Genomic DNA, 17519 nt, shown 5'->3' on the forward strand with positions numbered 1-17519 from the left:
CATCAGACATGAACCTTCAGGATTGTAGTAGAATCTAATCTGTCTGTTTGTGATTGCTGGAGGGTAGGATCCATTAACTACCTTCATTTCGTCTTGAATTCGGATCCATTAATGGGGTTGTCCTGCTAAGATTTTCCACACGTAACCCTCTTAAGATTTTCCACATGTATTTGCGGATTGGGGTCCACAAAATTAATTTTCTTTCTTGTGGTTGGTGTTTCAAGGAGAGCTTGTTGCCTGAAAAAGTTGAGCTTTTTCCTCCACCCCTGGAAATCCACTTTTAACCTTGTGCACACATTGGCCAGCTAGAGGATAATAACTTATTGAATTATGAGTTTCAAGTGACCATCTTGTAGTTCTCTTTCCCTGCTGTAAAGTTTCTGCAAATTCAGGGAGAAGTCGCTCTGGCTGTTTAGTTAACTGGATAGATGCTTTCTTTTTTGAACACTGATGGTCTTTGCAAAACTCAGTTCAAGAATCCAAGTCAAGTTGGCAAGGTTAGCTTGAAGCCTTTTGAGAATCTTTATCTCAGTCCAAAGTCGTGGGGTTACAGCTTCTTTTTGAGCTTTAATCAGGAAATGCATTGCGTGCAACTTTGATGTTGAGGATCAGTCATGATGCTGACAACCACTTCAAGATATGGAATTAGAGTAGGAATATGTGCGAGAAGTAAAAGATTCCCACCCCGTGTTTCATTTGTTAACAATTTGCCTCTACATTGTTGTTGCCCATGTGTTATCTGGTGTTGCTTCTGCTAGGGATGCCCACATCCTACTGGCTCAGCTGTATTATAATCGAAGAAACCCTAATCCAGCAGCTGCTCATGCTCATGGTTCTTCCCTCTCCATGTTCTTTTCACAACCTGAAGGATGCATTCATCTTCTATGTCACAGTAGCTTTCCTCAGGCTCCCGTAGATGTGTCTTGAAGCAACATTAAACAGAACCTCGAAGTTTCTTGAAGCTTTTCATACCCAAAAAACACAGAGTTTCGCCGTAAATGTAACAGGCAAACGAATGAATATCTTTCAAAGTCACATTCTTTTGTTGGCTGTCCATCACTTCTGTTGCTCCTAATTACAGCACAGAAAATAGCAACATGCGGTACCCCAAAAGCGTACACCAAAAGGACATTATTCCAATGACAAACAGAACATTGGTGGATGATGTTCCAAATCAACACATCTGCTGTAAACCACACAGATACTGCCTCTCGTTTTTCTAGGGACTGAAAATTACTTTCGATTATGAGGGTCCTAGCTAGTTTAATAACTATTTCATCAAAAGTTATGAATCTATCTGATTATTTGAATCAAAAGTTTCAAATCCGTGCTTTAATCAAAGATTAAGCTCTTAAACCGAGTCTAAAAGAAGAAGTTTACACCTTTAGTTTTTCTAATTGGTATATTCAAGCTAGCTTGCATGTCAACCAAAACTAAATAGCGTTTGATAAAGTTCTGGATGATTAAGCAAAAAATAAAGTAAATCTCTGAAATCATCATAAATTATTAATTCGAAAACAACTTTTAAATTATAACTCATTATTAAAAGTTATTTTTAATAAGTATAAATTCTGGAATTTAAAGTAACGAATTACGGAGTGAGGTTACAAGGTTTAAGGGATGGAGTCGTCTCCAATTTTTTGGTTCCAAGTTATCATGATTCTCACAATCCACTCATATTATACTATCAAAAATGAAAATGAAAAACCATTTAGGTGGTGGCCAAGTGGTAAGGACTTGGGATCAAGGAGTTTGCTTTCTCTGTGGTCTTAAGTTCGAGTCTTTAGCCACTGGAGGTTTACATGGTCGTTAAAAAAAACCATCTAGGTGGTGGCCAATTGGTAAAAACTTGAGATCAAGGAGTTTGTTTTCTCTGTGATCTCAAGTTCGAGTCTTTAGTCACTGGAGATTTACATGGTCGTTAACTTCAGGACCTATGAAATTAGTCGTAGTGTGCACAAGCTGGCCCAGACAACCACATAATCTAAAAAAAATGAAAATGAAAATGATCATTGCTGCCCAGAACGTGCATGAGCACGAATCTATTGGAATCAGTTGACTTTCTCCCAGCCAGCTCAGAACCAATTTTAATATGCGAAATTATGAAACCTCCACCATGAGCAACGTTGCTTGGGTTACATACTCTCAGGAACTCAATCCCTTTAGCATCACTTTATTTCTTCTTCAAGAATTATAAAAAAACCAAAAAATAAAATATGTACTATTATTATTATTATCATCATTATAATCTAATATTAAGATAATAATATATCAATAAAAAAATCAAAATCTAATATTAAAATAATAATATATCAATAAAAAAATCAAAATTATTATTATCCTAAAAATCATTTTTAATATCATATCAACCATCACGACCGCCAATTCCATGTATATTGTTTCCATGACCCCACAACTTAATCATGATGATTTAATTACATAATATTATTAATTTCACAATTCTAATTTTTTCATATTTTAAAATGAATTCAGTGCAAAATCTTTCCTTGTAATATATATATATAGTTTTAAGAAAACAATAAATAATAAACAGTAAAGAAAAATGGGTCATCCAGTCGCTGGACTTGAAAAATAACCTGAATATTTTTCCACTACTAGCCAAGAACTCAAAAGGAGGAACTATCGATGGACTAATCCTAGTTCATAACCTTCTGAGAAATATCCCAGGTCACAACCCACTAGGGCACAGAATTTAGAAAACGAAGCAAGCAAGAAGACAAGGAAAAGTCATAAATATTAGAAAAAAGAATAAAAGAAGACTAAATAAATATTTTGAGCAATAATCTGCAAGTCTCCTCCTCCTCGTCTCCGTTTATATTTTCCACCGGACATCGTAATAATCTCAGTCAATAATCCAAACTCTAAAATTCCACTCTGAACGAGTCGTTGAAAACGAAGTCATTTAAATTAGGATTTTAATATTTTCTAGCTCACTCCGACACGCCAAGACAAAATTTACATGGAGACTGGAAGGGCTGGTGATGATGATCTTTCTTCGATGGCTTGGCGTGAGATTCAATCATGAAAACTAAAAAAAGAAAGAGAAACTTCCTAATTATCTGTTTTACTATTTTTTATTTCATTTTACAGTGTAATTATAGTTATTTTTTATAATATTTTTTATTTAAAAAAATATTATTTTTTTTTAAAATTTAATTTTGATATATTGTATTAAAATGATCTAAAAATATAAAAAAATTAAATTTTTTTTTAATTTTTTTAAAAATATTTTTAAAATATAAAAACAAAAAGAATAATATAAAGATATTTTCATATTAGTTTTCATGCATCAAAGCTAAGTTTTTTTAATTAAAACTTAAATTCATCCATATTCACACTAATAATATAATTATAAGAAGCTATATATATATATATATATATATATCAAAATAATATTATTGTTTTTAAAAAATCAATTTTAACATTGCTAGATCAAAATGATCTAAAAATATAAAAAATATTAATTTAAATTAAAAAATAAAATAAATTTTAAATTTTATTTTAAAATAATTTTAAAATTAAAAAAGAAATAAAACCAGTGTAAAAATATTTTTGGATTAGTTTTTGTACATAAGAACTAAGTTTTTCTAATTGAAACTTAATTTCATCCATATTCACACCAATAATATAATTATAAGAAATTCATTTGGCGTGGATTTTCTTTTTGTCATAATAAAAAAATAAATGTAACTTAATATTTATTTATTAACCAGGTTTGTATTTGTTAAAAGTATTTTTAATTAAAAATATATAAAATAATTTTATTTGTTTTTAATATTAACACATCAAAATTATAAAAAAACACTATAAAAATATTATTTTTAATTTTTATGTTTTAGAAAAAAATAATTTTAAAAACACTTAAAAAACAAAAAATTTTAATATCTAAATCTAATTAAAATAGTATAATGCAATGAATGGTGACCTAGACTTGACACGAAAGTAATTACATCATTTGCCTTTCAAAAGAAAGTCATGATGATCCAAATGAATTATTTAAGGCTCCATAAAAGAAAGTCATCGTGAACAAAATGATAATGTGTATTTTAAATTATTTATCTTAAAAAAAACCAAATTAATTTATATCTTAAAAAAGTTTGTCTTTTATCAATTATTTATCTATCTGCGCTAGTAATTAAGACTACCAAGAACTTGACTAAAATAATTATTTAAATGAATTGGAAGAAGAAGAAAAAATCAATTGACAAGGGAATTCCAATTTATTGACCTTGGCATCATGCTGATCACGACTACTAACATAACGATAGCCACCTCTTTGTTAGCCTTTTATTATTATTATTATTATTATTATTATTATTTGCCCTTTTGCTGTGAGCTAGCGTGGAGCCCAAAGCAGAAACGAAGCAAAAGCTGATACCATGTTTGTTAAATATAAATTATTGCAAATCTAAATTCCTTTGTTCTTCACACTTTCTCCACACAATATGACTCATATTTCCATATTTTAATTATACGTAGATAAAAATAAAATAAACAAACTTGGTTTATTCTAATTGAAGTTAGAGGTATTTTATTGATACAAAAGTATTATTAATCACTATTCTAGAACTTTATTTGTTGATCATATAATTTTTTATTTATTTATGTCTATGTTAGGGATTTATTTTTACTATAGATCATTTCAATTATAATGTGTTTGCGATGTCTTAAAAAATCCAAGTAACATGGGATTAAAGTTTATATATTAAATAATCAATTAATTTTTTAATTGTAGTAATTTAATCTATTCATCTTTATTAGGACGGTCAGGTGTTAGTGTTTGGTACCTATAAAAAATTTTCTTTTATGAATTTGGAGACTCTTTAATATTTATATAAGTATCATTTTAAGATAAAATACAATGATACTTAAAAAAAAACTTATAAAATAAATGTTATAAAGAATGAAAACTTCTTATTCTAAAGATCTAATAGGTTTTTGTAGCTCATTGTTCTTACTCTTTTATCTAGGAGAGGACTCAAAAGTTTTTTTTTTATATATATCATTTAATTCTCATGTGTTAAAGAGAGAAATATTTTTAACTTTACTAGAGAAAAAAATATCTATGCACATATATGGGTTTAATATTTGAATGAGTCCAAGAATACTAGGTCTAATAACTTGCTAGTCTTATATATTTAGGTTTAGTGCTTGTCTAAGTTCAAAAATATTGGGTTTGGTAACTCACCAAACCTTTATAAGCTTGAGCTCAACGCTTAGCTAGGTCTAAAGATACTAAGTTTAGTAATTTATGAAACCCTTATATACTTGGTGTCAGTGTTTGGCTGAGCTCAAAAATATTAGGTTTGACAGTTTACTAGACTCATGCTTAGATTTAATGTTTGGCTGTGCTTAATGATATTAGGTTATCACTTGATTTCTAGTTTCTTTCAATAAAAATCTAAATAAAAATAAAAATAAGAACAGAACATGTTAATCTATCAATCGCCCCTAAGTTTTTTATGTTTATTATACAAAGATTTTGAAAGGTTACCAATAATAAATGAGAGTTTTTCTACCTTTCTCGTAAAATTAGGTTATCCCACATAAAATTATTAAAATTCTCATGGTTAAATGACTTATTTTTATTGAATGAGGTGACTCTTAAAATAAAAAATGATGGTTTGCATTTAATGCAATAGTTGAGTGGTGGTCTGAGTTGATATTTGATATCTGCAGAAAATTTTTCTTTATGAATTTAGAGACTTTTCAATATTTAAGTATTTTTTTTAAATACAATGATATTTAAAAAGAACTCTAAAAAAAATATGTCGTGAAGAATGAAGATTGAGAACCTCTACTTTTGAGAATTTAATGGGTCTTTATACCTTATTTTTCTTACCTTTTTATTGAGGGGTTAATTCAAAGGTTTTTTTTTATAGCATTTAATTGTTATGTGCGGGTCCATGACAAGCCTTAAGTATAATTCATTAGTTAAATTAGTTTCCTTAAAAAAGGACAAGTAGCCGCAACTGGTCTCTCTATGTTCATGGTTTTTTTTTTTATTTAATTATTTTTGAATAAACCAATAAGGAGAAGCAATCATCCATTGCACATTTGCACTCAGTGAAGCTCTCTGCTATGGTCTTTATAATGATTTCCTTGTAAAACACCATGTGCTGTCGAAAACATCTAGAGTTTGGATTCAACAAGAAATCCCTAGTAATTGTCACAATGGTTGGTTTTGAGACACAACATATAAAATATACGAGGTTGTTTAGAGACAAAATAATGTTTTAATTGTATTCGCTAACATTCTTTCACAATGTAAAAGATTAGAATTATTTTTTTAAAATTTTATAATTAGTTAGTTTCATAAATTTATTTGTTATTGTTATTATCTAATACAAAGAATTTTTTAAGTGAACAATGTGATTTTAGTTTGAATAAAATTCCAAAATTTGATTATTATGAATATAAAAATATTAAGATGACGATTATAAATTTTTATTTTTATTTTTTTAGAAAACATAATTTTAATTGTAATTGTAATTTTGACATATATCTCATTTTTTTATATAAAAAATTCTTCTTTATTATCAATAAATAAGTGTGTTTTCAATTCTTTATTGGGAAAGAACAACAGGAAAAGAAAATAAAAATTAAAGTAAAAAAAATAATTTTTTTTATTAGTGAATATTAATCATGATCTACAATCCACTTTAGCTGTTTGGAAAAAAAAAGTGGAATAATCAAAGGTTATCTTTGACCCGAGTCTAGTTATAATCCAACTATAGTTATAAATTTTTTATATATTTTTAAAATAAAAATACTTATAAATATTAATATAATATAAAAAAATAATTTTAAATCAACATGATTTGATTCTAAATCTTAAAATTTTACATTTATATATTTCTCAATTTCAATAATATCTATAATTTTTTTTAATTTATAAGATATCCTATTTTTAATTTTTATATTCTTAAATTTTATATTTTCTACTTTTTTATTTATGCTAACTCTATATATATATTAACTTTTTTATTTATCATGTTCTACTTAAAAACTATCTTAACATGATTCATGAAAAAACAAATAAATATTTATTTATAGAAAGATAAAAACTTAAGCTTAGAGAGATAGAAACTCAAGCTTTTAATTACATTTTATTACTAGCTAAGGATTGATGGAAGGAGATTAATAGTAACATGTAATAGATATAGCAAAAAACAGTTGGTTATTATTAGCTTATTTTGCATGTGTTGATTAATAACATATTTTAACATGTGAATGTGAAGATTAGTTAGTCAGTTAGTTGTATGGAAGTTAGTACATAGTTATAAAGTTAGTTTATTGCATAAATAAGAATGTATGAGAATGGTGAAATTCAAACAATAAAATTAATATTTTGAATTTCTCTCTCAAATTTTTCTTTAAACTCTTGTTTGGTAAGGAAGATACTTAACAATTGATATCAAAGCAACTTTCTAAGGCCAAATAGAGGTTATTGCTACGCAAAAAACAAGAAAAAATGATGGAAAACAATTAAGGGTTTTGAAGGAACTTTAGTTGCTAATGAAAGCTATGATGGCAACCTTAAATTAGAAAACAATTAAATAAGGGTTTTGAAGGAACTTTAGTTGATAATGAAAGCTATGATGGCAACCTTAAATTCTTCAAGACCAACCACAAAGAACATAGGTAAAAGAATTATAAAGAATTATCTTTCACCCACCAAATTAGTCCAAATAAAAATTAATCATCAGAATGATCTAAATCCAATTTCTTTCAAGAAGGATTGTTAGATAATGACTAAACCTTCACAATGTGGGGATGAAGTTTCTAAAATTGATTTGCTTAAGTTCCAACAATTAAAGATTATAATGAATCTTGTTATGCTTGAAGATGAAAATCATGTTTTCATCAAGATATAATATGTTATTTCATCCATCAATGCTCTTCGATACTATACAAGTGTTCAACCAAACATAAAGAGAAGGAATATTTATGTTCAATTCTTGTCACATCAAGAACTTAATATATTGCATTAAAAAAGTTTCAAGGAGGTGAAATGCTTTTCTTTAACTAATAAGGAGTATATTTTTTTTATAAAAGCTTGACCAATGTTTGAGAGGATTATTTTATTGTTAAACACTTCCTTGTTAAGAGTTAATTAAAGTTTAAGAATATTATTTTTATGCCAAAGAGAGGTTCATTTAGTTTGTTTGACATTTGTAAGAACATGAATAACATCAAGTTTTATGGCAAGGGGTTTTTATTATGACCGACTCTGAATAAAATTCTCAAAATTATCAAGAAGAACTTAATAAATAATTTTTATATTTTTGTACACATTCTTGAGAACAAGAATGCATTGAAAAGGAAACTATTATTACAAACCAAAGATTAATGAAACGAAATTAGCTAGCAGCAGTAAGTTATAAATACTGCAAAAAATAATTTGTCATTGTTAGCATATTTTGCACGTGTTGTTTGACATATTTTAACATGTGAAAATGAACTAGTTAGTGAAGCGTTAGTTGTATGAAACTTAGTAGATAGTTAGAAAGTTAATTCATTGTATAAATAAGAATATATGAGAATGGTGGATTTTAGGCAATAACATTGATATTTTGGAAATGTAAACCATTACTTCTATCTCTTTCTCAATTTCTTCTATTTCTCCTTTAATTTTCTTATAAAATCTTATTTGTTAAGAAACTACATTAACACATTTTTAGTCTACATAAAGCTATATCCAATGTACACATGATAAAAAGATTATAAATCATCATGTAAATGTAATTCTTTTGAAGGAAAAGGGGTTTTTGTTAGTAACAAATACTTTTTCATTTTCTCTTTTTGTGAATTCAGTCATTAATGATTTTAATTTGAAACACACATATTCTCTCTCTCTTCTTATGTAGTTGGTAATAAAATTATAATTTTAAATATAAAAAAATAATTTTTTTATGCATATATTTAGATATACTTAAAAATAATCCAATGGTTAGAATGCGCCACCATGCTTTTCATCAATGACTAAGGTTGATAAGTAAATGGCATGGCTTGAAATTATAGCAAACTTATAAGGATGGTTTTGAAATAAAATTTTGTAATATCTTACATTTTCTTTTCTTTCTCTCGCATCCCTATAGAAAGTTGATACCAAGTTTTCATTTTTTTTCAAAGATAAAAATAAAAATGAATTTTGTTTTTGTTTTTGTTTTTAAAAACCATCATCATCAACCATTGAATTTTAAAATTTTCAATACTAATCTTGCTAAAATATTATTCCTAAATCACTTTCTAGAATCTTTGGATCATTGAATTTTTGAATTTTTGGATGTATACTCTACGCTACCAGCACACGTGTGCACACACATATATATCCTGATAACATGGAGAAAAAAACTTTATCCAAGAGCAAAATGACAATGTTGTTTAATTTTTAAGTCTAATAAACATGGAAGGACAAAACAATATTAAAAAAATAAAAAACTAGGGTGAACCAATCTGAACCAGTATGGTAAACATGTAATATGAACATTAAAGGGCGAGTTAGTCCAAATTAATCTAATAAACCTCTTTTCTAAGTTATGAGGCCCATATAATTTAGTAAAAAACAGAAAATTAAAGATAATCACAATCTACACACACACAACAATGTTGAGCGAAGACATCAGAAAACAAATTATTAATCTTTGTTAACTTTTTAAACTTGTGAACTAGGCTATTATATTAGAATCACTGTACATTAAAAAGTTATGAATCCTAATGCCTAGAAAATGAACCATTAAAGGATGACTCGGAAAAAACATTACACAAAAAATCTAAAAAATAGCATGTCAAAAAATAAGAGTTAAAATCATAAGAAAAAATTAATCAAAGGGCAATGACAAAATTTCAATTTTAGAGTTAAATTGAAAAGAGTAAAACCATTAACAGAAGAAAAAACAAATAAAAAGAATGTGCATCAAAATAATAAATAAAAAATTAGTACATGATCAACTTGGGATGAAAGATGAAATTAAAATTAATAAAACTTTTATAAAAGGGTCAAGAAAAAAAACAAAAATCAAAAGAATAAGATCAAATTAAAATCAGCATTACATGATAAAAAAAATTAAACATGTAGAATTTTTCAACATTTGTTTTACATAAAAAATCCTAAATGTAAATAAAAAACTTATGAGCACATTTAATTACATAAATTACAAACTATTTTTTAACTAAATTTTAAAAAACCATCATCAATAAATAAAAATATAATTGAAAAAATTGAGCTACAAATATAGATTAAGATATTTAATATCACAATATGAGTCATTTATCCAATTGTATTTAATGAATATATTTATGAAAGTTAATCTATAACAGAATTCGACACACTCATAAAATTTATTAAAAAAAAAAAAAAACAAGGCTGCACATATGAAAGATATTGTTAAAAAAAAGAAGCAAGGCTGCACATATGAAAGATATTATAAAAAAAAAATTTTTTTTATTTTTTTATAAAAAAAAAAAAAAACAAGGCTGCACATATGAAAGATATTGTAAAAAAAATAAATGTTTTTTATTTTTTTATAAAAAAATTTATATGAATCACACCAATCTCATAAAAAATTAAACATACTCAATATAATTTAAAAATACATATAAAAAAGTATTAGTTTTTTTTAATGTTTTTATAAAAAAATTTATATGAATCACACCAATTTCATAAAAAATTAAACACACTCAATATAATTTAAAAATACATATAAAAAAGTATTAAAATTTTTTCAAATATATACATATAAAAAAAATGAAACCAAGTGATGTGAGCTTGGTATACCAGGCCTAGCATCTAGCTGACAAAGAAAGGGCTACAGGTGAGCTTACAAGTCCAGGCCCATGCATGCAGACTTTATTTTTTCCACTATGATTGTTAAAAAAACAAGATTCATGTTTTTTATCTAAAAATCTATTTTATTTTATTTTATTATTCAAAATACTTGGAAAATATTCTTGGAACCTTATTTAACTAATCCATAGCCTTAAAAAACACAAAAACCTGCTCCAAAACTCATAATCAATCCCAAATAAAAAATATTCTAGAGCTCAAATTTGTTTTTTAGGTATTTTTAATATAAAAAAACATATAATTTTAACTTCTCTTATCAAATAAAATTATTTAAAATAAAAATCAATAATTTTAATAGATGGAATCGTCACCAACAACTTTTTTTAAATTAGAATTCGACAACTTCCTCTCACTTAAACTCTCTTTCTTTTGATTAAACTCTCACCCCTTAAAAAACTTGTAGATGAGCTTTAATTTGAGCTCAAAAGAGCTCAATTGTAAAATTAAAATGCTTTGAGAATCAAATTAATTTTTTCAAAAAATATTTACTTCTATAGTAGATTATGAGAGGATGAGTAATAAAAAAAGCCACATGCTTTATATATTCTGTTGATTCAGGAAAATTAACGTTACTCTTCCAAATGGTATCAGATAAAAGCATATTCATTCATCCATAACACAATAAAAATACTCTTAACGCTGCAGAATGTCAAATAATATCATTGCTTGTTTTGATTATTCATAAACAAAATTGTTTCACAGAACGCTGCATGGTGTATATGCTGGTGGCTTTCCGAAAAGGAGCAAGGATTCAATTCCATCAAATGAACAATCCGTATCCCCCAAAGTGTCTTGGCTATCAGACTGCTTTCTAGGTCTCGTAGACCCTGCTTACAATGGTCATAGATTGGTTTCTATTGGCGATACCCTGTCTGTAAAATATGAAAAAAGAACACTGCTCTAAGCACTGAACTAATCACTGTCCCAAGTCTCATCCACCTCTTTTCGTGACATCACCTTCTTACCATTCGCCTCATGCTTCTCCCGTTGCTTCTGGAGGTGATCTTCACTTTCACCACTGTCCCTGTAATTATAATCCTTTTCACTAGCTGCTGTTAATATGTCTACCTCATCATCTGATTCCCACATCGCATGTTTTGGATCACTATACATATCATCTGACCCAGAATCTTCCTGGAAAGTCTTTCTTCTGGAATTTGCTTCAGCATTTCTCCTGAAAGAACCAACTTCATTCTTCTGCTTCAAACTTCTTGATATTTCAAACTTGTCACACACTTCATCACTGTCAAAGGCATCACTCTGCGGATCAGTTACCCTGGTCATCTCATTTCTCTTCAAGGGATATGTATCCTCCTCCTCATCACTGCTGCTTTTAAAGCTGGGACTTGCTTCCGCTCTTGATGTTCTTGAGACATGTTCTTCCTCAGCATCTGATTGCCACATTGCATTGTCAAGATCACTTAACATTTCTTCTGATTCAGAATCTTCTTCAGCCATCTTTCCTTTGAATTTAGGTTCAAATTTTCTTTTGATACTATGAGCATTATATTCCCTTCCAATCCCATCTTGCTTCCTCCGCAGCCCTCTAGGTCTGCGATCTGCATAAAAATCACTCTCATGATCACTATTATCTCCAACATTCCACTCATTATCATCTTCAGAAACATCACTATCATCATCTCGATTACAACTCATCCGTTTTTCACGTGCATCTCTCCAATGCCTGGTTCCTCTTGCCTCACCATCGGAAATTTCACTTCTATGTATTTCTGGGCTCCTAATCCGGCCACCATAATCTTCCCTGTTCCAGTATCTAATCTTACCAAATTCTTCTTTCTCTGCAGCTTCTTCTGCAGCCCACTCTTGATCTGCTGCATCCTCTATCTCAGCAATAAACCTATCAAGCTCCTCTTGATCACTCTCGTCAGCAGGGGTTTCCAAATGTTCTAAATGATCATGAGGCTCCACCATTGACCCTTTGTCACCATGAAAGACATAAGGGCTTCCTTCCTTCTTGTCAATAGCATTGAAGAATGTGGAAGCTACTCTCTGAATGCTGGCCATGGCAACTGGATCCTCAGGGTTTACACCCATTCGCCGGAGCTGCTGTTCAATTTGCTTGATGTTTAGCTTCTGAGATTCAAGAGCTTGCTCAAACCTAGCCTTAAACAGTGCCTGCACAAATGATGAGCATGTTATAATCCACAAGCTCTTACAGCCTTGCATCATAAAAAAATGTCTCCTTTGCGAAGACTAGTCTCCTTTAACATTATTTATCATATGTGTGTGTGTGTGTGTGTGTGTGTAAAGACTAGTCTCCTTTAACACTATTTATCATATATGTGTGTGTGTGTGTGTGTGAACCTCCATCTAAAGAATAGCTCTCTGGATAGTGAGAGATGGCACAAAATTTGTTACAATGATGGCAATTGCCACTGACTCTTGTCCTCGTTATATCTGGCCACTAGGCACTCAATCCAATCCTCTGTCTATATGGCTCAAATGTATGTTATCATTGATTAAGATTGGCTGAAAAAAAACATAATTTAACTGCTGGCTAGCATGAAATGAAGTGCTATCTTGTTTTCTTCAATATCTACTATAATGACGACTACAATCTACAGCAAGAAATAGTTTCACCCACCTTCCTTTTTGTAAGAGTGTTAAGAGGGATCAAATCTTTTGGTTGGCGATAGTTTCTGCCTCTGAACATGATAATTGTCTTCACATTATGGATATTTACCACAATACCCCCACTTAGTCTTGCTATCATGGTAGCCATTTCCTTGATTTTTTCTTTGGGAAAGTTGTCACAGCTTACTTGCACAGTCTCATGAAACTTCCAATGCATATGCATATTTTGGACAACTCCTCCAAAGACTCCACGGACACCAACAGGAACATAATTTTTATTTCTGAAACCAATCTTCTTATATGCTTGAAGCTGCTCAGGTGTCAGGAGCTCAGGATCATGCAATGGGGATGGCAACTCAGGTAGATCATATTTTTTTAGCTTCTGTAGGAGCAATGCAACTTTCTTCTTAGCCTGGAATAGTCAGATCGGAAAAAATAATTCATCAAATAATACTAAATAAGACTCTGTTGTGAGCTTAACAAAAGCGAAAATATATACTTACAACACAACAAATAACTAGAACTAGGAAGTTGATTATCATTGTTGGATGAAGAGATATAAACATGGTCAACAACTTTTTTTCTGAACTACATTGTTCACATCCCAATATAAATTATAGGTTTGTAACTAAGCTCCATTGTTCACAGAAACTTAATCAGTACAAATTAGTCTAATCTTCTTTAAATTCTTTCAAAGGTCTCAAAGCATTTTAATGTTCATGTGTCATGATATCATACAGGTGTTATTGTTGAGAAATGCACATGTTAATCTAAGATTAGTTCAATGCAAATTAGTCTAATCTTATTGAAATTCTTTCAAAGGTCTCTAAAGCTTTTAATGTTCATGTGTCGTGATATCATACAGGTGTTATTGTCGAGAAATGCACATGTTAATCTTAGACTGTTTCTTAAGGGTATGAGTAGTGATCTTGGGAACTAGGCCACCTTAGGCTCCACCCATGACATAGGTTAACAGTCCTTTTTCACATTTAAAACTATATACATGCCCAAATTCATTAGTGCAACTATTTATTACGCAATAATAGTTATGGCTTTGGACGAGGATCTCAATTTAGATAAATGCTGGCTGAACAAGTTTGTGAACTATTCCCATGGCCTCGTAACACAGTTGCGCATGCTCTAAAGTTGCATAGCCATGGGAGGCAGAGGGTGGCAGCATTATTCATTTCATGAGTTGGAAAGAACAGCATTTCTGGTTTGCTCACCATGAACTTCCCAAGCATGATACATTCTAAACCATACAAATACAGATCCCCGATCACCATTCATTGTGCAAGTTAGCCAAGTTAGCCTGTAATGTCATAAATCTACCACTATTACCATCACTAGCCTAAGCTCATCCCATCAACACCAAGTAAATTGAAAACCAACCCATCATTGGTCAATTAAGAAACAAGAAATAAAGTAGTCGACACAAAAGATAACATACTCTTTTGAGGTTGTAAATGAGCCTCTCCTCATCAGTCATCAATTTCTTCTTCAATTTCTTCGCTCTCCGAATCTCTCTGAGTGTTTTACCAGACTCTTTACGCATCCGCCTTTCGACCTTGCTCCTCATGCTCCTCCCTTTTGAAGTAGACATTGAACGGCACCATCCATTGTGGGGATAATTCAACGGTGAAAAGCTTGGCTGAATATTATTTGAACAAGCAAGCTTTGGAGCAACATCCTTGAATAACACAATATTACTAAAATACAAAACCAGAAATAATTGAATTAGATTGTAGTATTACAACATAAACAAAAACCCATCTTGGGTTGCAACAAAAAACAAGGGATTTACTAAGAAAACCAAGGGAAAACATTAAATAAGCAAAATTTGGATGTTTTTAAGTACCTTTTGGGACTGGATTGAAGGATAGAATAGAGTGTTTTAAAGCAACTCCTTTGAAGGTTCCTAGCAGCAAACATTTGCAAACAAAAATCCTCAATCCCTTCGAAAAAATGCTAATTAAATCAAATAAGAAAGTTGGGTCTTTCTGTTTAAGAATGAAGAGGGTGTGGAGCAGAGACGGTGGAGGAGACGAGGTTTTGGACTTGAGGGGTTTAAGGGAGTGGAGATATGGACTTGGTGAAAGAGTAGAGGTTTGGGTGCGGGTTCAACCTGTTTGGTGCTAGCTATGGACACCGGCTCTCCTGAAGTTAAGTTAACAGAGTTTTAGGAATATTTTTTATTTTAAAATATATTAAAATAATTTTTTTATTTTTTTAAATTTATTTATAATATTAACATATTAAAACTATTTAAAAATAAAAAAAATAATTAAAAAAATCAAAATTTTGTAAAAAGGTAGTGAAACCACCGCCCAAACACACCCTGAATTAAAGACCCTTCATTTAAAAATATTTCAATGCCTAATAAGTAATGACTATTCAACTTACTCTTTACACAGTAAACTAAAACATAAGCTATTCTTAATTGTACCTTGCGTAAAATAGTTTATTGAGGATTGCATTGTTTCACAGCAATATAATTTTTAAAAGTTTAATTTAATCCTTCAAGTTTTTAACAATGTTCAATTTGATTCTTAAGCTTTCTGAATTAATATTTTTCATCCGTATAGTTTTAGGTGTTTACATTGCCTTCCTGAAACTTTATTTTATTCATGTCTTAGTTCATAAATGTTGAAAAAAGTTTAATTTAATCTTTGAAGTTTTGTAAAAGTTCAATTTAATCCCTAAAATTTTGATTTTTACATTTTTTGGTCCATGGGTTTTAGGTGTTTAAATTTTAATCCCAAAAATTTATTTTCAATTTGGCCCTTAAAGTTTTCAAAATGTTCAATTTAGTCTTTAAGTTTTTTCAATTTCACATTTTAGTCCATGTGTTTTCGAGTGTTTGTGTTTCAATCCTAAAACTTTATTATAATCATGTTCTAGTCCACGAATGCTGAGAAAATTCAATTTAGTCCTTGAAGTTTACAAAGTTCATTTTGATCCATAAGTTTTTTTTGGTCATTATAGATTTAGGTATTTATATTTTGATTTTAAAATTTTATTTCACTTACATTTCAGTCCTTGAATGTTGATAGAGGAGAGACATGAAGTTTTTTTTATATTTGATTATTTATTTTTAAAAATAAAATTATTACGAAAAAAGTTAAAATTTAAATTTTAAAAATCATGATGTTAATAAAAAAGGCATGTTGTCGTCAAAATATTAAAATATCACTTCTTTTTTTTAGAATTGTATTTTGTTTTTCAAACTCTTTCGAATTTTTATACTAATCTACTCATCATTAAATAAAAATTGGCTATGAAAATGGTTTTACAACTTTTATTCTTTCCTTTATTCCCTGATTTATTGAACCTATATTATTGTTAACTAGTAGGACTCTCTGTGGCCTATTCTTATAAAATATTTATATATACATCTATAGTTTATTTCTTATTAAAAAGATTAATTTTTTGTTGTAGTTTTCAATTAACATTCATAATTCTTTTTATGATTTATCAGTTCATTTTTACATGAATTAAGCGCATGTATTATCTTTTTATTTCTTTATTAACAAATTTCATTATACTAAAAAATGTATCCATAATATCATCTCTTATGTTATAAATTAACTTTGAAATCATGTCCACGACATCATGCCGACATGATAACTAGTTAATAACACACACACACTCTTAAAAAGCTTTAGAATCAAGGGGTGGTGGCCAAGTGGTAAGAACTTGGGATCAAGGGGTTTGCTCTCTCTGTGGTCTCAGGTTCGAGTCCTTGGTTGCTCATATGATAGCCACTGGAGGCTTACATGGTCGTTAACTTCAGGACCCGTGGGATTAGTCGTGGTGCGCGAAAGCTGGCCCGGACACCCACGTTAATCTAAAAAAAAAAGAGAAGACATATAACACACACACACTCTTAAAAAGCTTTAGAATCATTTTGGGAATATTTTTTGTCCATATCATTACTAATATGGTTGTTATGCCGTTCCTTTGAAAAACCTAAAAGGTATGCGTGTGTGCAACTATCATGTAGTAATGTGAGTGAATGAATAGTACTCTATATCTATTCACAAAAACCAAAAAG

The 17519-nt window shown here is 29.4% G+C and overlaps 1 protein-coding gene across 1 annotated transcript; it reads right to left on the reverse strand.

Annotated features, from left to right (window-relative positions):
- Nucleotides 1-11391: 11391 nt before the first annotated feature.
- On the reverse strand, nucleotides 11392-15597 carry LOC105109948 (RNA-binding CRS1 / YhbY (CRM) domain protein). Its single transcript, XM_011004818.1, has 4 exons — nucleotides 15324-15597; nucleotides 14916-15174; nucleotides 13476-13877; nucleotides 11392-13006 (listed from the first exon to the last, which is right to left on the reverse strand). The coding sequence occupies exons 1-4, from the start codon at nucleotides 15395-15397 to the stop codon at nucleotides 11783-11785; spliced, it is 1959 nt and encodes a 652-aa protein (XP_011003120.1). The 5' UTR covers nucleotides 15398-15597; the 3' UTR covers nucleotides 11392-11782.
- Nucleotides 15598-17519: the final 1922 nt, after the last annotated feature.

This window comes from Populus euphratica, unplaced genomic scaffold, assembly GCF_000495115.2.
Source record: "Populus euphratica unplaced genomic scaffold, PopEup_1.0 scaffold233.1, whole genome shotgun sequence".
Taxonomy (NCBI): Eukaryota; Viridiplantae; Streptophyta; class Magnoliopsida; order Malpighiales; family Salicaceae; genus Populus; species Populus euphratica.

Excerpts from the sequence above, each read along its gene's own strand:
- LOC105109948 (XM_011004818.1), bottom strand. The coding sequence starts at position 15,397 with ATGTTTGCTGCTAGGAACCTTCAAAGGAGTTGCTTTAAAACACTCTAT. Across the intron at positions 15,175-15,323 it reads CTTCAATCCAGTCCCAAAAG|TAATATTGTGTTATTCAAGG; the intron begins GTACTTAAAAAC and ends TTTGTATTTTAG. Across the intron at positions 13,878-14,915 it reads TCATTTACAACCTCAAAAGA|GCTAAGAAGAAAGTTGCATT; the intron begins GTATGTTATCTT and ends TGACTATTCCAG.